This window comes from Protopterus annectens, chromosome 8.part1 (assembly GCF_019279795.1).
Source record: "Protopterus annectens isolate FY-2018-M chromosome 8.part1, PAN1.0, whole genome shotgun sequence".
NCBI classification, from domain to species: Eukaryota; Metazoa; Chordata; order Ceratodontiformes; family Protopteridae; genus Protopterus; species Protopterus annectens.
This window is the reverse complement of record NC_056742.1, coordinates 94,028,098-94,050,925: the sequence shown is the minus strand read 5'-3', so window position 1 is coordinate 94,050,925 and position 22,828 is coordinate 94,028,098. Positions and strand designations below refer to the sequence as shown.

The 22,828-nt window shown below is 39.6% G+C and overlaps 1 protein-coding gene across 1 annotated transcript in view; it reads right to left on the bottom strand.

Annotated features, from left to right (window-relative positions):
- Positions 1–22,828, bottom strand: part of PIEZO1 (piezo type mechanosensitive ion channel component 1) — a 3,550,337-nt gene that overhangs the window by 2,303,831 nt on the left and 1,223,678 nt on the right. The window contains exons 4-5 of the mRNA XM_044081575.1: positions 10,633–10,675; positions 3,507–3,657 (exon numbers count right to left, since the gene is read on the bottom strand). Of these exons, the coding sequence (XP_043937510.1) occupies positions 3,507–3,657; positions 10,633–10,675 (194 nt within the window). The remainder of the gene's footprint in view (positions 1–3,506; positions 3,658–10,632; positions 10,676–22,828) is intronic.

Sequence of the window (22,828 nt, the reverse complement as noted above, 5' to 3'; positions counted from 1 at the left end):
AGGCTTGTTTTTCTGGAGTAAGGAATGCCATCTAGGATGCTGTGTCCAAGCTTGCTCCCAGGAATACAATTTTTTTGACTGGGGTCTAGTTTTGATTTCTTTTCATTGATAGTGTACCCCAGGGAGGTTAGTAGGTCCTTTACAAATGTCAGGTGCTGTAACAACCTTTCCTGACTGACTGCCTGAATCAGGCAATTGTCCAAATAAGGGTAAATTTGAATTTTTCTCTGTCTGCAATAGGCAATGGCTGGAGCCAGGCATTTTGTGAATACTCTGGGAGCAGTGGATAAGCCAAGGGGAAGTGCAGAGAACTGATAATGCATAGATCCTGCCCTGAACCGCAGATACTTCCTGCATGAGTCCCTGATAGGGATATGCAGATAGGTAACCTTTACGTCTAGGGTGGTTAACCAGGCATCTTTGGTCAGCATAGGGAGAAAGCTGCTGTAGGGTGAGCATTTTGAATTTTGGTACCACCAGGAAGGTGTTTAGAACTGCCAGATCTAAGATTGGCCACCGGGTGCCCTCTTTTCTGGGTACAAGGAAAACTCTGGAATAAAAACCTTTGCCTACCTGTTCTGCAGGAACAGGCTGAATTGCCCTTATGGAGAGCAGGGATTGAACTTGGTTTTGTGCCTCTAACTACTGGTTTGGAGGAAGGTCTAGGAACCCTCTTGGGGTTGGCAGCGTGTGGAAATAGAATTTGTATTCCTGGGATACTATGTTGAGGACCCATCAATTGCTGGTGATGAAAGTCCAGTTTTTTGTATGGTGGGCAAGTTTTCCTCCTAGGGCCACGAGCAATTGGGCAGAGGTGAGGAGTGAAGCTGAGAAGTCATTGTGAATTCTTTCCGAAAGGGAGTGGCTTAGCACTCCCTGTTTTAGAAGTGGAGGTACTCCATTGCTTAGATCTCTGCATATCCTGAGACTGTAATCTGGGGGGGGGGGGGGGTCCGTTTCCCCTGGGTCTAGTTTGAGATAGCTATTAGTGTTAGCATTTCATAACTGTTACTGTTTAATACCTTGGGTAAAGGCTGAAAAGGGACTTTTGCCCAGTCTAATATGGAGAACTGCTGTAGGATATTGGGAAAGTTTTATTAGAAAAGGAGTGATTGGAAAATTTGAAAAGGATTGACGTGAAGTTACTGAGATGTTAAAATTCTTAAGTGTAGAGGGCATGTCACTGCAATGATGCTGGTATGCTAAAGCTAGAAAAATATGTGATGATCTTGAAAAGGTTGAGCAATTTGGGGGAAAAGTATCTAAAATAATCCATTAAATTAAAACTAAGTGCAATGCCCAGTGGGTACTACTGACAAATGAATCCATCCATATTAGCAGCAGCATCCTAATTTTTGTTCTCATCACATTGCTTTAGCAGCACAATATGCTCTCATTTCTTGTTGCCAAACTCCATTATGAATTGTACCCAGGTGTAAGATTCTGAAATGCAGTAGGTTCAATAAGAGAAAAATAGCCTTTCTTGCATTATTTCTGGAAAGGATATTCTTCAGCTATTCAAATGTGGGCATGCATTCTGAGAAAATATTCAGTGTACCTTTAGGAGTAGTTACTAACAGACGAAGTAATCAGTAACATTCTGAATTAAAGAGGGATACACAAACATGTCGCTGCCCGTGCAGCAATGGTTCATCTGCAGAAGGATGGACGGTTTCCAACATGCAAGCCCAACCCCTGTTTGTACTACATGCAGAGATTTCTAACTAAAAAGAACTATGAACATTTCTAGCTCACTGTATCATCCTGAACACTTGGCAATTGTTCTGTGCTTGTTTTAGAAAGCTGCATAAAAGTCGGATTTGATTAAAGTGCAGTAAAAGTGCTTGTACTCATTTCATCGGTGACAGTAACTTTTCTTTTTCAATACTGATGGAATACTGATAGGTTCATAGGTGCTTTCTACTTTCGGCTTGCTAAAATATTCATCAGATGTTCACGGATAAGGGGTATACCACATACATGGAACAAATGGTTGGGAACAATTTCTAAATATATACAGGGAATCAAAAACCCCATGGCTCCTGGGAGCCTAGTGGCCTCAAAGCCCTGGCCTAATTCAATTCCTACTTCTAGCAAAGTACATAAAATCAGTTAACTTTTCTAATCATGGCCACACAGGTAAAAAACACTCTCTCCAAAGCTAAGAATACAGCATCCATGGGACCAGACGACATCCCGGGCTGTGTACTACATGAACTACAAAATTAACTGGCACCTCACCTAAGTGTCATGTTTCATCATAGCCTCACCTCAGACTTCATGCCCAATGAGTGGCGCATAGCTATACTGACCCCACTCCACAAAGGGGGGTCCACCTTGGACCCCGGGAACTATCGTCCCATCAGTCTAATGCGCCTGATCTGCAAAGCCATGGAACACATTATAATGGAAATTATAAACAGAGATATTGGCAACCTCCAAACACTGGACACAACCCAGTTTGGTTTTGTGAAGGGCCGATCTTGTCTCTTCAACCTGAGTGACTTCTTTGAATCAGTCTCCAGAGCTGAGGATGAGGGTAGGACTGTCCACACAGCCTACCTGGACCTCGCCAAGGCCTTCGACACCATCCCCCACTCTGGAATCATAGATAAACCTACTAGCTGGGCATTAATCCCTACGTCACTCGATGGGTGGCAAACTGGCTTACTGACAGAATCCACACTGTAAAAGTAGCAGACTCCAAATCCAGCTCCAGACAAGTGACAAGTGGAGTACCTCAGGGTTCAGTACTTGGACCGTTCTTGTTTGGCATCTACTTCTCCGAAGTACAGGCCAACATCAAAGGACTCTGGCTAACAAAGTTCGCAGACGACTGCAAACTGGAAGCCATTATCAAATCCCCAAAAGATGTGGATATCCTACAAAAGGGCCTTACAGAGACAGATGCTTGGTGCCAAAGCCATGGACTGAAGCTCAATGTCAAGAAATGTATAGTTATCCCCTTTGGGAAAAACCATGTACCCATGAATTATCACATAAGTGCAGTACACTAAACAATGAAAGTGTGATAACCACATTGCCACAACAGTCAGGAAATCCTTCTATGTGGCACAGCACATTATTAAGGGCTTTTCATCCAGAAAAAAGAGGTAATTGTTCCACTGTACTCATCTCTCATTAGACCCATTATAGAGTACGACGCCCCATTTGCTACGTACCTCACAAGACATCTGCAACTTTAAAGCCAAATAAAAGATACATACATCAATCTTCTGAAAATCACAGCATATTTAGTTTCAGTGGCTGTACTAACTTTATAAGGTTAGAATACTTCAAAAGAGAAAGCACATAAAGAATGATTTTGGGCTCACTTAACAGAACCGTTTCTCTGAAGGTGCAGAAAAATACACCAAAGCTAATAACCATATATATTTTACTAAAGACTTTGCTCATAATTATTTGTGTATGTTAATATTCTACAACATGACTCATACATCACTGGAAACATGCAAGCATGGCAAAGTATGCACACTGTTGCCTACCTGTACAAGGAGTTCTTCTGTTCCAGACCCTTTTACAGTCTTCTTCACTTTCAGTTTGTTACAAAGTGCTAGTGTAATAGTAGATAAAAGGAAGATACCAAGATCCGGAGCAACATATCGTGCACTGTTGGGAATATCATCCAGGTCCAACCTAAGCAGAAAAAAGAAAGCAAGAAAGAGAGATCTAAATAATAAACAAGAAAAGGAGGTCTACTGAGAAGATGGCTCAAGTGAGTAACATTCAAAACTGCAACACATGGATGTAAGCATGTTCACTACAAAAACAGAGTAAAGAAATGGAAGTTATATTCTTACCATAGCACTGGATCCTTTTTTCCCCAGTACATCCGCCTCAACTTATGGGGTATGAGCCCTCGTGGCAGATCTACGCTTGCAACTTCTCAACTTGAGAGCTTTGTCCTGCACTTCAGCTACTCGCTTCTCATATAATTGCATCTGCATCCTCACCATCTCTCAGATCAAGTCTGCCCTCTAAGCAGCAGAAATGCAGACACACATATGATGATAAAGGACTAAAGAACATACTTTGGGTTTAGGTACGAACTACAGGTACATAACTGACAAGTTGAATGGAAATGTTGGGAGGATTGCCTAGGTGGAAGGTGTATGACAATAAGGAGCTAGTATTATGGTATGTATACAACTTCTGTGGTACGCTTTGTCCCCTCTGTCTGCCTCAACCTGTGGGACAGAATCCTCAGTTACTTGGCCTCCTGAGTGATGATATGACAGAATACCCCTCAGGATGGTAGATCCAAAGGAAGACCTGGATCCACAAATCCAAAATTCATATCCAATTTTTAGTGCATGATGAATGTATGCACTTCTGTACAGATTGCTGTAGCACAAATGTCATCTATAAAGGAGTTTCTGAAGAAATCCATGGAAGTAGCAACTAATTTTGCAGAATGGTCCTTTGGTCTCGAATCAAGGGCTTACGTTTGACTGATCAAATAAGCATAATGCAATTTAACAGCCATCTGAACAGAATGACTTTGGAAAGCTTAGAGCCTAACTCGGCATCTGAAAAGGAGGCAGTGCTCAATATCTTTGCACAGTGCAGATAAAAATGATGTTGTCTATGAACAAAGTGTGGAGTACAAATTACTCCTTGTTAATACGATTAGGAACAAAATCCCACAGGTGAATACTCTAGTTCAAGGCTGATTCAAATGCTACTTCAGGTACGAAGCATGGGGCAAGTCTCAGCAAGGTGTTTTTTTTACTGAAAATGAGATATGGAGGTTTGCAGGAAAGAGCAAATGGTTCTAATAACCTTCTTGTTCAAGTAATAGTACCTAGTGGCAGCGTTTCCATGACAGGTGTTTCAAGCTGCAAGAAGAGCCAGGCTCATTGGGGCCTTGAGTCAGAGCTTGTAAAACCAAATTCAGGTCCCATGGCAGAGTGGGGTGTTTGATTGGGGGGGGGGGTCTAAGAAGAAAGATTCCTTTTAGAAAAGCTCTGTAGATCTTCTGGAAGACTAAGGAATTAGAGATAAACCCTTGTTCACTAGCTGAACTTTGAGAGTGGAGTAACTGCTGCTAAAGTCAAATAGTGTTGCCAGGAACTGATGAATGATGAAAGGGGAGCCAGGAAAGGGTCTAGACCTTGATGGACTTATCCAAATACAGAATCTTTTCCATTTACTCTCTCAAAATTTTCTGGTGGCATTCTATGGGAAAAGGATAACTAACTGCCCATCACTGGAATTTGAAAAAAACATGCATTTAGTTTCAGGGAGATAATGTCTAGGTGAGGCTTGATAAAAGGGTATGAAAAGAGATTCGACTGTGGATCTAACAGCTTGGAATGTTTATTGAGGTGAAGCCAGAGCACAGGGAACCAAATCTGCCTAGGCCAAAACTGGGCTATAAGAATGACAGATGACATGCACAGTGAAGCTTTCCCTAGGAACTTTGTCATGAGAGGAAGAGGAGGAAAGACAAATATCAGGTAACCAAGGATGAACCAGTCACCGGGTGTTTGTCATTGTGGAGAGATGATGGCAAAGCAGATGCAGCAAAATGATCACAAGCAAGGATGGCCTTAATAGTGAAACACTTTGTGCTACTGTTGGACTTAGGAACCACTTGCTAGGCATCCAGATAAAAAAATGACTGAGCCTATCCACTAGAAGGCTGGTCCAACCCAGAATATGCACTGCAATTACATCTCTCTCTTACTGTCACACTCACAGCCTCTCTGCAGAGTGGGTAAAATTGTGCTCCTTCTTGCTTGATTATGTACCATACTACAGATGTGTTGCCCGTGTGACTCCAGATCACTCCCTAGGGAAGGAAGGCCTGTAGAGCCTGCAATCCTAGGAGAACTGCCTTCATCTCTAGTACACTGATGTGAAGGTGGGCCTCTTGTTGCGACCATGTCACCTGGACTGTTCCTCCCATCTTAATGCCCTCCCTTCCACATACCAGACAGTGAGAGCATCTATGGTGATGGTAGCTAATGGATGGTTAATAGTTTTCAATGAATGAGTACAGGGGGGAGTGTAGCTGTCTGTCCTGGTTCTGCTTTGTTTGCTTGCTACAATGCTTTGCTCTGATGGAATGTATGAAGCCTTTAGAGACAAACAGAGCTGAATTGCTGGCTCCCAGGCTATGATAGCATTTTGGAAAGAGGAAAAGATCTAGTACCCCCTGTTATGTTTATTTACCACATCACTGTGGTTTTGTCGGTGGAAACATGCAGAGTTCCTGTAGACCAGAGATTATTTAGGGCATTCAAAGCATTTGTAACAGTCATAATCTCTCTGACATTTATATGCTTTTCTGTTGAGTTGCCTCCACATACCTTGCATTTTCATAACTATTTAAACTACTACGCATGCCAGTCTGAAGCATCTGCTGTGACTGATGGGACAGGAGGTGGAGGGGAGAAAGGGAGAAAATCTGTTCTAGCCAACACAGAACCTCCTTCCCTACAAACCCCAGTACAGAGACCTGAAAAGAAAAGATGAATATGTGAAGTCTGCACTGACCTGAAGTACAACTGGATTTCCCTCATGTCATGTTTCACCAAGCCATTTACCCCAGAATCTGGAGTAATTCCCTAGAAGAAACCTGCTTTTTTATTAGAAAAACTATGGAACTGTTGAAACACTTCTACTTTGTCTGGAGACAGAAAAGGTCTTCCCAGGACAGAATTAACAGACCTCCCAGGAAAAATATCCTGTGAGAAGGAACGGAAAAATATTTTTTTAAGTTCACATGAAAACCCAACCTGAATAAAAGATTCTGAACACTTGCTAAGGACCCCTGACATCTAGAAAAAGTCACACCTGAATAATTACAGTCCAGAATCCACCAGGGACAACAAACAAACAAAACTCCACCATAAAGTCAACAAAATCCAATTGGTTTAGCACTTTTGTCCATTTACAGCAAAGAGGAGGAAAGACAAATACCAGGTAACCAACTAATAAAACAGTAACTAAACTCCCTCTCTCTTATATAATTTACTACATAACGATTCAATTTACCCCTTAAAAAAGAACTTAATTCTAAGTAACTCCATTTAAAATAAGTTTATTTAAAAATACATTTTTATGTGAGGCTATATAAACACACAAAAGCACTGTGCATAAACATAACAACACACCATGATAATAATGGTAGAGAGTGATAAACATTTACTTATTCAATTGCATATACAATGTATTCAAAAACTGAAACATCTACTGTAAAAACAGAATAAAAAGTAAAACACTTTAGCTAACATGCAATAAATATAATTAAAACATCAGATTCTTTAAGAAATATTTTATATTAACAGAACCATTTAAGCCTGAAAATATGTCATCTTGTAGTTTTAAGTACCACAAGGTTTCCACATCTCTACCATATTTTTAAAATCAACTTTTCTTATATCATGAGTGACTCTACATCCAACACACATAAAAACTTCCTATGTTCACAAAAGGTTTGCAGATGCTTATGTAGTGCATTATTTTCATTCTTATTTTAATATCATACAGATGCTCCTCCTTTTGAGCTCCATGACAGTCAGGGTGCAAGTAGGGTGCCATTAAGCTTTGACATGGTCAGCATAGGACCAAAACAGCTTAGGCTACTGCAAAAGTGATCCAGTGCTGAACATCAAAGCCTACCATTACCTCTGCTCGTCACTCAAGACCAACTGCACCACCTTCAGCAAAATCCATATTATCTCTCTCTTCATATGATGAAATAGAAACCCATTGCAACAACACCCTACACTACAAATGTCTCCGCCTTCACGAAATCCCTGCCCTTGCCTCCTGGTTGACACCTAAATCTCCTAGACAACCCACATGTTGTCACATTAAGCTAAACTACAACAGTTATCCTCCTCCAACACCAACTTTCACTCCTTTTTATGAAGACCTTTACTCTAGACTGTTGTCATGCATCAAAATCTGTTTTCCCTGCAGCCTGCAATTGATTTAAATCCTAATCCTATCAATGGCAAAATGTTACTTCTTCACTGTGAGTGTATGTCTGTTTTTTGTTAATCAACTACAGCTGTAACAGAATCTAAACTCTACCTACTTAAGTAACAAAGTATGGATTTCCTAACCTCTATATGACCACTACATTTGGTTTACAAATTTAATTTGCTTGCCAAGATTTTAATCACTACTGTATGCAAACTTACTTACTGTTTAACTGCATTATGAAAATTAATTACACCCACATAATATATAAAGCCATATTTGATCAGTACTTGACAGATTTGTTATCCATACAGACCAAGTATTCCCAATGGTTCTCTGATGAGTTCATAAGACGCGAGTTTGAATTTCCTTGAAATAAAAAAAAAAAAAAGAACTGAAGCAAAATTAAAAGCTATTATTTAGCTAACAGAAAATTTGTCACACACTGTCAAGCAGGAGCTTGGCCAACTGTATCGCCTTCTAAATTACAATCTCAGACATTGATGCATCTCGGAAAAGAGGATGTTATATTCATATAATTCCAGTCTGAGTGCATTTTGCACTCAGCACTGTTTATAATCAAGCATTCACAGCAAGTGAATATGTCTGTGGTAAAATGTGTTTCACACTTGCTAAATGATATACACAGCACTAAAACTGTGGAGATGAGAAAATAAATAAGGAAAATTCACAAAATATGTGCATCATATTTCAGAAAAATCAGCAAACAACAACAGTACTGTTACCAACAAAAGCTTTAGAAAATGGGCTTGGAGAATAAGTTCCCATTAAGCACTCAATGTTCCAGAGTGGGGCATTAATGTACAAGAGCAGCCTGGTAAAAAAAGAGCACCTATTCTTAAGTGAAAACCATGTGCCAAAACTGAAATCATTCACTTTAGTTAACATTTCCTTTCCCTGCTAACCACAATCCATACAAAGCCACAGTTGGCAATCAGGAAAAAACACCATAAACATAAAATAGAGACAACAAAACTTAAAGCGAGTAACTAACAATAAAAGCAGCAGCTCCAACGACCTGACATTTTCTACTCTCTAACCATGACTTTTACAGCAGCAGTTAGCAAATGTGGAAAAGAAAAAAAAAACAGAACTAAAGCAAGTAACTTCAGCATAAGTTAAAAGTGTCCATGTGGGTCTAGTAATGGTTTAGCCTACATATGTCAGCAACAAGCTAAAATACAGTTATTTATCTGTATAAAACCATTCATTTGATCACAACCAAATATTTGAGCCATACATGGTCAACAAAGTGAACACATTTGTAAACGTGTATGTGGGGTGGTAGTAATGCTTTATGCTACTTTGCCTAACAGCAATGGTCTAAAATATATTATGGCTGCTACTATTTATGTATTTTAATTCATTTGATTAGAATAAAACATATGAGGTGTGTACACAGTCAATAGTGACGGCTGTGCATATTTGTGTGCACATATTTGAATTCTGTATATGTGGAAGACAGTTTTTCTAGTTCCTGCTTTTGTCTGTATTTATATGCGTGTATGAGGGTAACTGCAGACATTAAATACTTAGCATATTCTGGATGTAAAATACATCCTTCAATAACAACCGCAGTTCCTACAAAAACTCTGAAACATTAGGTGAAGCAACTATTTTACATCAAAACTATAAAAATGTTTATACTACTATTAAAAAAACAGACAACAATTTAACAGACTGCCCATCTTTTTAAGATGAATAATGCCTTTGAGGGTGGGTATTACAAGAAATATCTGACCTTCCAAGGATGGCAAGGCCCTCAGCCATCCCTGGGCAGTCTTATTTCCCAATAACCCCCCCCCCCCCCCAATCCAGCATCACTGCTTGTTTATCACTCGAATATTTGCATTTAAGTCATCTTTATAATACTGCTAAACAATCATCATCAAAAATGATTTACCATGAAAAAAAAATAAGCAGGTTGTTTTGCAAAGCTTGCCATTTTATACACCCACAATGGGAAAAAAAATAACAATATGCATCTGGTTTATGCATTCACTAGTAATGTCTGTAGAAGATGTATTAAATTACAACTGATAACTAGATGAAACACAAATAATGTATACAACACCCAAGAAATAAACATTAATAAAGCTAAGACCACCAATTTAACAAGTGAATTAAAATTGGTTAGGTGGACATTAGACAATGCAATGCATCTGTTTTTATAAGACACACTTTGCTTGAAGTTTGAGCCACTGCAGAGTACATAAAGTATGCCTTATCTTGGTTGTACTGATAATCAAGGTAGAGTTTCTACATTTCAAAGAGCAGTCTGATCATATGTGATGTCACAGTATTACAAAACAGTGGTTGCACATTAGGTAATCAGGTTATTTAATCATTTATATAGATGAAATAACAAATCTTCATTTCAACAAAAATGTTTACAGAGTGCAACTTTACTGTGAATTTTTTTCATGAATTTGTACTTTTAAAACATGTTCTGATGGTAATTTATGATATGCTACACGCAGTTTGAGTACACAAGTGGTAAGAATCAATGCACGCTGGAGCTCACATTTACATCTGGGCAATGTATATTCACAAACACCAGGAAATTAACTATGGTCTATTACAAAGTCATTTACAACAGATCCTAGTGACAAGTTCAGTTTTTTACGCATTCTTTGAAAATCACTTGATACATACCTTATGACACCTATATGTCTTGATAGTATTTCCCATGTACTGCCTACAAGAAAAAAAATTAATATATTTACTACACAATGTAAATGACAAACTAAAAAGTATCTGTTATCTATTAGATTTCAGACTACTTCATAAAGAAACTCAGACTTAAAATATCATCATTAATTCATCCTTACATTTTTTTTTTGTGTGTGTGTGTACTCCAGCTGAACTATAGCTATTTTGCAATACAGATCTAGGTAAAGACAACATCTCTTAAGATAAGCAGTATATGAAAGTTTAGTTACATAATGTTAAATTTCTTTGGAGCATCCAGTCTTTAACCTTTATGACTCTCTTGCTTTGCACATGCTCTGCTCAGTGAATAAAACTCCCCTATGCTACTTTTGGACCTCCTTTTAACCACTACAGCATATGCCTCTCTCTTTCATTTCTAGTTTCTGATTCAGTGTTTGTAAAACGGTTATTCAATGTACATTAGGCAGAAGATAAACAAGTTTAACCCTGCACTCATGGATCAATCTTCTTCTTCATCTTTCGGCTTTTCCCGGTTAGGGGTCGCCACAGCGGATCATCTGTCTGCTCATGATTGACAGCGGAGTTTTACAGTGTCGAGTTGACAGCCCAGCGCCCAACCTTCCACAGAAGGCACACACACGCACACACTCACACCTAGGGCCAATTTGGAGTGTGTCCAATCCACCTACCGCATGTCTTTGGGATGTGGGAGGAAACCAGAGCACCTGGAGGAAACCCACGCGACCACAGGGAGGACATGCAGACTCCACACAGAAGGCACCCCAGCCGAGAATTGAACCGGAGAACCTCTTGCTGTGAGGCGGCAACACTACCCGCTGCACCACCGTGGCCGCCCTGCACTCATGGATCAATAACCTAGTAAAATTAATCTATAACCACTTATTGCTGAAAAGACTAGAACACGCTTTAAGTAACAATCAGGAGATGCGGAGGAGGTGCAAGATTTAAGTTGGCATATCCAGCTGTCTTTAAAATATTTTTCCTACAGGACACAACATGTTTTGATGTGGAATAGTTAATGGAGGAAATAAAAAAAAGTTTGGTAAACAGAGTGATCCAGCAAGCTTATTTATTTGCTATTTGTTAACCGGGTTGGCCTGGCTGGGCAGATGCCCTTTTTCAGCAGAGACCCGAGGAGAAAAGTTCCATTACAGCAGTGGAAATTGTTTGTAAAAAATAAAGTATTTAAGCATACAATCATGAGGAGATGCATACAGCAAAAATAGATTAATTTTATACAATGTATGACGAGAAAGAAAAATTGAACATAGATACGAACTGTTGTGTCTCATACAATCACAGATTCATCATAATCATTACTAGAATGGAAAATTGCTAACCTAGGTATAAGAGTAGTGGGGCCTGCAGTGCTAGAATAGAAGATCCTGGCTCAAAGGAAAATAAAAAGGAGGGGTATAAATTGTAAGGGGGGAAGATTGGAGGTAAAAGCACATAGTTAAGATAGCAGTAAAAAGGGAGAGCAAGGTCAAAGAGCAGGGAACATAAAATACAAGTAGGAATAGATATTTGTAAGAAATAGGGGTAGAAAGGTGGGATGGGGGAGAGCAGGCAGAGTTCAAGTAGGATCATTACAGGGGCAGGTCCTGGAGTTAAGCAGACATTCCTTAATAGTGAGTTTGAAGTTGCCAGAGTTTTGTACAGTTCTGATAAGAAGAGGAAGTTGGTTCCAAAAGAAAGTAATGGAATAGCTATATAGCATTTTACCTATGGATTTATTTGGCTTAGTGGTTTGGAGGAGGTGTTGGTCGGAGCTACGAAGTTCCCGGTTGGGGACATAAGGTGAGATTATGGACGCTAATGATGGACAGGCTGTGGGTTGATGGGGGATAGTATGTGTCAGAAGGAGCTGAGGCAGAAAGTCCTGATTATGGAATTCTAACCAGTTTTTGTAAGGAGAGGCAGTGATGTGAGCGATATGGGAGATTAGTGGTAAATCACGCTATTTTGTTGTATGTAAATTAAAGTTGGGATGACAATTTTTTTGGGAGGCAAGTGAAAACTGGGGTGACGTACAGTAGGGTTGGTAGTAGATAGGCTTGAGCTAGGGAGAGATTAGATTCTTGTGTTAAGAATTTTTTTATTTTGTACAGCAGTCCTAGTTTTGGTGCGTCTTCTTGTTGCAGTTATTGATGTAGATGTCAAAGTACATTTTTGTCAAACAGCAAAGCCCATACCGTTAATTTGCAAGCAAAAACTTTTCCACTGACCAAAAGAAAAATGAATGACAGAAAAAAAAAGCCCAGGAACAGAATAGAAACATCAAGAATACATTGGATTTGAATTAGAAACCAATGTTGGGAGGTTGAGATAATGAGGAAGAAGATAATCAGTAATGTGAGATTAGTGAATAAATGGAAGAATTGTAAAGGGTCATTCCCATGGGATGCATTTAAGACGTGAAAACTGTACTTCTGCAAGAAACGTCTGAAAGACTCAAAATTTGAAGACTGCGTTAAGCTGGTTATACATAGAGGAATTAGAAACAAGATTCCAAGTAGTAATGCCAAAAAAAGATTTACAGCTCAAAAACAACCAGAGAAAAAAGCTACATCGCATTCTCCCAACGTTTTAGCTAATGCCAATACATCAAACCCTTCAAAATAACATTAATCCAGACCTTTCTGTGGTGCAATATTTCAGAACATCTTGCCCGCCAATCCAGCCACATAATGCTGCATCAGCACAATAATGTGACAAGTCTGCTCCACCAGGGATTGTGTAATTTCTGTAAGATGTATGTATGTTACAGAGAAGCTTTGGAAACATCAACCATAAAGTATTATTGGCAAGAATTAACTTGTATCACATTAGATCAACCAATAAGAACAGTTCCAAAAATAGATGCATGAAAACCATAAATAGTAGTCCAGGAAAAAAGGCAAATCAATAAAATTGCTACACCCAGCAAGTACAATGTCTTACATACTGAGAGAGGCAATGTCAAAGAATCAGGATTTGCAAGCAATACGGAAGACAGACATCCAGACAGTTCCAATAGTAACAGGAGCAACATGACTAACAAACAATTTACGGTCATGCTTTCTTAATTTACAGTCATGCCTATATATGCTACCAAAACATTAAAATCCGTATGAACTGTAGGAGAAGGCAATTCTGGCTACATGATACTATGAAAAGCACTCTTAGCAAACATCGAAGACTGAAGCAATGAATTTTAATCATGCAACGACTTAAGAAAGAGGTCTATTCCATTCATGGTACTAGAAACCAAAACCATTTAGAGAAAGCAAAAAAGAAAGAAGCGACATAGTGAAGAAAAGCACCAGACTTCTGATGACCAGGGCTGACCAGAAGCTCCAACAAAAGTTTGGAGATATGCAAGGGAAGGAAGTGAGGAAGCTTGTATTCACTCTACACTGCATTTCAAATGGGTGCAACAGTGGAAGGACTCTCAGTCATAATTCCCACTCTCATTAATGTTTAGGACAGTGAAGAGACTGAAAATGTAATAGTAAGTTTAAAAAAAAGGTTTTGTTCTTGATGATATTTGTATGATAAATTTTCTGAAGTAAAATACATGCTATATTGTAAAGTAGCTGTGTGTGGTATGCAGATGAATTTTAAACGTGTGGACCTTTCACATCTGGAAGGGAAATATAAATAGTACAAGGGCAGATGGGAGGGAGCACTGGCTCCTTCATTTGCTTCCAGCATGATCAAACCTAACTGTAGAATAAGTAAAGCCTGTTGGTGAAGGTGTTTCTTTGGGGCAACTGCCCTTTTTACAAAGTGTCTGTAGTTGTGTGTGCTTGTCGTGAGTTACAGTGGGTTTAGGGGATTTAAAAATGTATTTCATTTTCAGTTTCTTGAGTGTTTTTATTGAAGCAAAATGTCTGGGAAAATGTGTCATGGACTTTAACAGAGATGACAAAACAAGAACTGCAACAAACTTCAGTCTGCCAAGCATTAGTGTGAATATCAATTTTAACATAGAAGGCAAAGGGCATTGCAGCTACAGACAAAAAAGCAGAGAGGGTACTGAATTATATTAAGTGCATGATGCAAAGTACAATGTTATTTACATGAAACAATTTTAGATAGAAATGAGCATGTGAATTTGGCAATGGATTTCAGAAAGGGCATTCAGCAGAGTATCAAAGACAAAGGAAAGGGACAATAATAATAATACTGAAAGAGCCCAGAAGTGATAGAAGAGGGGAAAATGACAACAGTCATAGCTCTGTGGTAATAAGGGGCTACTGGAAATGAAGGGGTCTACACGGGCATGTATTTATATTCAACCTAAAATTACTATGATAGACCTTAACAGAATTTGGGCAGAAATAAGTAGCTATCAGCAAGAAATATTTATGACAGGGACTGGAACCATACTTTTAACAGTTGGAATTTATTAGGGGGACCTAGAAGGGCCAACTTAACAAATGAGGGTAGATTTCTGAAGATGTACATGGGAATATTTGAAATCGAAGATATGCATTCAGTAGTAGGAATTCTGACAAAATTTACATACTATTCCCCAAAATACAATAACTAGAAGTCCAGCTTTCCAGTAACAGTAGATGTTTGTACAGCACACTGCCTTACTAACATTTGGGTAGCAGTCTCCTGCGACACTTCGTCTGGCAGTGTAACAAACCTCAGAGCCCCTCCCACTGCCTGTCTCTGGGTGTAAGGGACAAATCACCTGGAAATACGGGGGCTGCCTTACAGACCTACACACAGGACACTTTCAGTATTCCAGGGTCCATCAGGAAGAAAAAATGGAAAAGCAAGCTTTGCGAACACCTACTGTTCCAAACAAATATATACACACACACACATATATATATATATATGCATGTATTTTTATATATATATATATATATATATATATATATATATATATATATATATATATATATATATGCCCCCCTGCTTATACTTAGTGGAAACTACTATGGTTTCTGTTGTTTAAAGTCAGTATATGTATTTTTTGTGTTTTCAGGCTTATGTTAATTCAGTCATATGAAGTGGAACCATATGTGTGTGTGTGTGTGTGTGTGCATATATATATATATATATATATATATATATATATATATATACACACACACACACACACACACACACACACACACACACATATATATATATATATCTATATATATGTGGCAATTAGAAGGTCGAAGTGGGTTCAGTTGAACCCACTCCAAAGTCTGGAGGCTGAACGACAATGTCGAACTCGACACTGTCGAAGTATGACTCTCGCCCCCATCACAACCCATGTTAAAGCCCATTCCGAGATTTACGGCGAGTCATATTTCAACAATGTCGGAATTCAACACTGTCGGTTTTGCGGAAGTGGGTCGATGATACCATCATTCGATGGGTCAGGTACGACCTTCTGATGGTAAACCATACATACATACATAACTCAACTGCAATCCCAAAACCAAAACCAAAGTGTTTCCATCCAAACAGGGGGATGGTGAGTACTGCTAAGTAAGGAAGTGTGTTCTATGAACATCTTCTATTACAGGTAAGTAGAATTTACACAACTGTACTATGTTCAGCAAACACACTGCCTTACTGGCATTCAGGTAGATTCCCAGGGATTACCCAACCTGGGAGGAGAAAAGATAAGGGTCCAGAAGACCCAGGAGAATGGTCCTAGTGAAGCCTGCTCTGCATCTAGAAAAGGCATCCAGCTTGTAGTGTTTTGTAATGGCATGGACAAAGGACTAATTTGCTGCCTCTAAAATACTTTTGAAGCCCACTCTTTTCCAATTTGCCGCTGAAGAGGGAAAAGAACCTGGTGGAATGTGCCTTTACTTTGCCTGGATTCACCTTGTTATAGTGGGTGTAACACAAAATACCACAGGACAACAAATAAGCAATGGTTGGCTTAAAGACAAGATGACCCTTCTTTGCCCTGTGTAAGAAATGAAAAGTCTTTCTGCCTTCCTGTAGGGTTTTGTCCCGTCAAGGTATTACCTGTGCTGCCAGTGCACTTCCAAGGTATGAAGTATCTTCTCTCTCTTATTCTTAGGTTCTGGGAAGAACACAAGGAGACTGGCAGAGTGAATTCCAAGATCATTTTCAGCATGAAAGAAGGGTTGGTGTATGACACAATCCTATCCTGTGGAAAATCAGTTAAGGTTGTCCCATCATGAGAGCTTGCAGCTTAGAGAATGGACTTGCAGATGTCAAAGCAATAAGCATAACAGTTTTCCATGTTAAGAGATTCAGATCAATTGGAGCAGCAGGTTCAAAAGATGGTAAAGTCAATCTTTCTAGAACACAGTTGAGATCCCACGAAAGATAATTATGCTTGCGAGATGGTCTCATATGCAATACTTCCTTCATGCACTGTTTTATCAAAAGACAAGAAAAAGGGGGATCAACTGGGAGTCGAGGAGAGATGGCCACTAAATGCAGCTTAATGAACTCATACAATAAGCCATCCTGAAGTAGCTCATACAAATATTTCAAGACCAGAGATATTGTTAACGTCAAGGAACCTTCTCTGTTCCTGTTTAGGCAACCCTTAGAAAAATCACATCCATTTGTAAACATAAGATTTTCTAGTAACAAGTTTTCTGGTCTCCGTTAACTTCTGCTGTACATCCTCATAAAGCAAGTACCTAAACGGAGTCAAGGTTGAATCATCCAGGCTGTCAATTGTAGCTGCTCCAAACTGGGGTGCACCAGTCACCTCTGAGACTGTGATAGTACATTAAGAGTGTGAGGAAGAATGTGTTAATTGTACTTCGCCAGTACCATTACAAGGGAAACCAAGACTGTCTGGGCCAATAGGTGGCCATCATAATGATCTCTGGTATTTCTTTCTGAATCTTCAGAAATACCTCATGAATCAGTGAAAAGGGTGGAAATGCATACAGGAACATTCCCATCTAAGGAAAAGATAATGCATCTGACTTCCATGCATGGCTGCAAGGATATCTGGAACAGAAGTTCTCCAGCTGACTGTTTTGAAAGAAGGTTAACAGATCTATTTGAGGCATTCATCATATCTGTACTAGATCCTGGACACTGATTTGAGTTGCCAATTGTGCAAGTCTGCCCATGATCTGCTTAGTCTGTCTGCCATAACGTTTTGCTCTGACAGGATGTATGATGCCTGAAGAGTTAGAATATGCTGAAAAGCCAGCTCTCAGGCTTATCAGTACCAACCGGCATACAGGATATGAACTTGTACCCCCTTGTTTATGGAGGTATCAAATCACTGTGCTGTTTTCCCTAACCACAGGAAGAGGACCTGGACTCTAGAGGTGGTGAAGGACTTTCAAGACTTGGATCACTGAAAATATTTCCTTGATAATGATGTGCTTTAATGCATCCTTGGGACTCCAAGTGGCTTGTACTTGCACTCTTACTGACACAGCTCCCCAAGCAGAACAGGTGAGAATAAGGAAAATCCTAGATTGATAATCAACTGAGTTCCCCACCACTGTAACTCGTGTAATGAAGGGCAGCACTGGCAACTGGGATCCCAGGGAATGTATGTGCTGCATCCAACAATGTTGTATATTCCACAAGTAGAAATGGGCCATTGGTATCATGGGAATCATGGATGCCATCAGTCCTAGAATTTTTCATAATTCTTCTGCCAAGGCTATGCTCCTCCTAGAGAATTCCTGAAACCTTGTCTGGTAGGACAGGACCTTGTCTTCAGGAAGACAGGCTATTCTTTTGTTGGTGTCAATTAAGCACCCCAAGAAGACAAGCCTTTGCAGAGGTGTTATGTACGACTTCTGAAGGTTCAGCATGAATCCCAGCTGAAGAGTAAGGTAGAGACCCTCCCTAGCAATTCCAAACACCTAGATGCAAACTCTGCACAGATCAGCAAGTTGCTCATGTAAAGAAAAATCTTAAAGTTGGGAGTCCAAGCAGTGGGCCACTACTGGAGCAAGGTTTTTCATAAACATCTGAGATGCAGTGGACAGCCCAAAGGGCAATGCGAAGGATGGATACTAAGAACCAAACACAACAAATCTCAGATATTTCCTGAAGCAAAAAGCAATATAATGATATGCATTCTTCAAGTCCAATGTCACCATGAAGCAGTAGTCTAGCAGAAGAGGCACTGTCTGTAGGGTTATCATCTTGAACTTGGGGACCTTGATTAAAGTATTCGGAAAGGACAAGTCCAACACTGGTCTCCACACAGGTTATTTTTAAGGAGCAGGAAAATTCTTGATTAAAATCCTTTCATTCTCTCCAAAGGAGGGAATGGTTCTATGACCAGAGTCCAGCATGTGCTACAGTGTAGGAGGAAATAAAATCTGGTCCAGCAGATGAGGGAGAGGTGGATACTCCTCCTAATTGCCACATGCAACTTCAGCCGAAGAAGTTAAGCACTCATTTGTCAGAAACCACTGATGGCCATGCAGCCTTGTTAACAGCTAACTTTCAAGATGGGCACCCAGAGAGGAACTTGGGAATGACAGGTGCAGAGCCTCAGCATAGGTTGGAAGGAGGGTTATCCTTTTAGGAAAAGGAACTCCTCATTAAGTTTGGTGGAGTTCTCTTTCTGCCATTTCCTTTTGGTACCTTGTTCTTTTTTGGTTGGGACTTTTGCTGGGTCGTCAAAAATCATCTTGCTTACTGGAGTAAACTTGGAAATATCAGACATTTTACCCCTTGCAGCAGTTCACCTCTGCCTTCCCAGTGTTTAAAGATCTGATTAGATACTGCACCAAACACACAATCAAAATCAAATGGAGTATAAAAAATTTCATTTTTTAACTCATCAGAAAAGTTTTAGTTGCGCAACCAAGAATATCTCCTTACCACAAGCAATGTTGCTACATTTCTAGAAACAGTATCCGTCCCCCCTCCCGAAGGCACTGTTTAAAATATATTTAGACAGTTGAGAAATATTGTAAACAATCTCTTCCATATAGTCTTTCTGATCTGCACCCGTGGATCAGCAAGTTGTCCATGTAAGGAAAAATCTGAATGCAATAGTCCAGCAGTGGGCCACTACCAAAGCAAGGTGTTTCATAAACAGCAAGTCTGTCTAAACTACATATACAGTTGAACACAAACTTCTACATAAAACAGTGCTAATTAAACATCTTAAAAACTACAGTGCTGGACTGCTGTAGTTTCCTTCCCTGAGATTCTGGCCACTTGCCAACTTTGTCTTAATCAAATCTCGTCCGTCAAGATAAAGTGTTTTCATTGGAACAAATTGCTGAGAACACAGAAGCAAAGGCTGTACATGAGGAGGCTTGGATGTCTGGCAGGAGCCTGAATTTCTTTAACACTTTTTTAGAGTGAGACTCATTCAGCAGAGAAGAATTGCAGGCTTTCTTAAAAATATTCTCCAATGCTGGGACAAATGCAGGGATGGTCGCCACGTCCAGGGCTTCATCCTCCAAAAGATCTTGCAGCCTGCTGATGTCGGGGACAGCCAAATCAACACATCTCTAAATCTAGCCAGTATTTGGTAAAAAGAAAAAAAAAGAAAACATTTCTTTTAGTTTCTAAACCTGTTCATCCTCAGAAGAAACTTGACTGATGAGACTCGTACTCTCAAAACCTCAGATTCCAGATCCCTTTCAAAATCAGAGTCAATGAGTATTTGAATGGGTGTGGGAGCACTTGGGTTACTCATAACCCAGGTATGCACCCTGTAATCAACAACAATATACAATGGATTTATCCAAAGCCACCAGCTCAGGTGGAAACGCTGTAACATGTTATGTCTTTTATCACTTTTCTGCATGCACTACACTAATGGGAAAATCCCCAGAGGGAGACTTATCAACACTGTCAAAACATTCTGCACCCTTGACTTCTCCTGCACCTGAAGAGTTTGGTTCCCTCATACCTAAGCCAGGCAATAGTACAGCTCTGGAGGACATGTTTGACCCTCGTATCAAACAGCTGAGGTAACAGCACACCAGGGGAGCTGGAGGCAAAAGAAGGCAAGTGCTCTGATAGCCTCCCCAAGTCTACTGCAGAGGTACAAACCACAAGATGAGGTATATTTCTTGACTTACTCTGTTTTTTAGGTGCACAAGGGGTAGGTGGTGGGGTGGGGGGGGCACCATTTCAGAGTCCATCAAGTCAGGCATCAGGAAACTAGCCAGTGTAATAAGAAGTAATGCGGTCTATATTACGACACCGAAATGGCTAAACACCGAATGCCATTTCAGGGAAACAAAGAGTGAACTACAAGTTACGCAAATGGCTAGATCACCAATTGTTTTCCTAAGGGAAAAAATAGCTTGGCCGTCACTGTGAAATTTCCCTTTTCCCCACTGTAGTGTGATTTTAGAGTTGGTATATTTAGTTGGGGGGGGGGTGGGGGGCAAAGCCCCCACTTTGTAATGTTTATGCTGGTGTATCTGGTTGGCCTACTGATTTTTCCCTAGGAATCGGTGATCTGGCCATTTGCGTAACTTGTAGTTCGCTCTTTATGTGTCGCTGAAACAGCGTTCAGTGTTTAGTCATTTCGGTGTCATAATACAGACCCAAGTAATGGGCTGCACGGTCAGCATAGTAAAAAGTGGACAAAACCCACTATTCTATCTCTAAATCGCAATATGAAGTCTATTTTTGCAGGGATACTGTTCTGAACACTGCACTAAAAAGTGTCAGTAGTTTCAGTAACACAATTCAAATCACAAAATATCTGTCAAAAAGTTCCTCAGTTTTAATAAAAAAAAAAAAAGCTAGGTTAAGCCCCAAATCATTAGAAACAGAATGCACTACTCAGGCACTAAGAGAAAAAAGCAGAGGGAAGAAACAAAACCCAACAGGATTTCTTACCTGAACTCAGCAGCCAAAGAGATCCAGTCTTCCAAGAGACCCTTCTCTTATTATGGTACCAGAAAATTGAAGGCATCCTGTCTGTGGGACTGTGAGGCAGTCCCTGTACTTTCAGGTGACTGGTCTATCACAGCAGGACTCTGAGGTATGGTACACTGCCAGAGGAAGGGTAACAGGGCACTGCTAACCAAATGCCAGTAAGGCAGTGTGTTTGCTGAACACTTCATATTTCAATGAAGCATTGTAATTTAACTGAAAGCTATGATACAAATATAATAACTATTTCAGTTCATGCAGCAATAAAGACTAAGATAAACATACAGGATAATAATGTAAAAATTAGACAATGGCACTTTTCCCACTTTCCTGTTAGAAAGAGAAGAAGAATTTAAGGAGTGGGTAGTATAAATTATTTGAGAGTTATTATGAATGACAGAACTCTTTTCCTCATGAGTGAAATCTAGGGAAATGGATACAATTAAAACAGAGTTTAAAAATATAGTAGAAATAAAAGACAGAGATGGGAAAGTGATGGCAAAACTTACTTAGACAGGTTGATAAATGTTTGAGTATTTCAGAAGTAGGAGAATCTCACAGAACAAGAGGTGGCACAATTGGTGACTGCTAAAGGGAAAATAAGGGTATACTTGGATAATATGTAGAAGTTTAGAAAGGTTGCAACTACGGTTAACTCCAGGAAATATAAGAAAAATAATGAGAGAGCATATACAGGTTTTAGAGAGAATTCAGGAATTCTATGAAAAATCTGCATAAAGTGGAGGAATATGGAACAAGAAAAGGCACAAATGGAAACTTTTATGGAAAACTTAACTATTCCAAGATTAGAGGAAGATGAGGCTTAAGAATTAATAGCCAATATCCAAAGGGATGAGATCAAAATGGTGGTTTATACTCCACCAGAGAAGTCTCGAAGAATATATATATGGTATTCCTGGCCAAGTTTGGAAGTTAGGAGGGAAAAAAGTGATAAAGATCTGAAAAAAACTTTGTTTAACATTATTTAAAAGGGAGAACAGTACCAGCATCTTGGAAGAAAAATGTGGGGGCTGTATTACCAGACAGTAAAAACTCTTCAAACTCAGCTTCGTGTAGACCAATTTCAATTTTAAACCATAGGCATAAAGTGATTGTGTGTATACTAGCTATGAAGAGCAAAGGTGTTATCAGAAGAGATAACATTAATAGATCAATGATGATAGAGAGGGCAGCAGAGTATAAGAAAATACCACTCTTTCTGGTGAGTCTTGATGCAGAGTCAGCTGTGATTTTATGAAAAGGGCAATAATAGCATTTGTGATCCCTGATAGAATAAACAAGGTTAATAAGGAGGACACGTGAAACATCAGAGGCA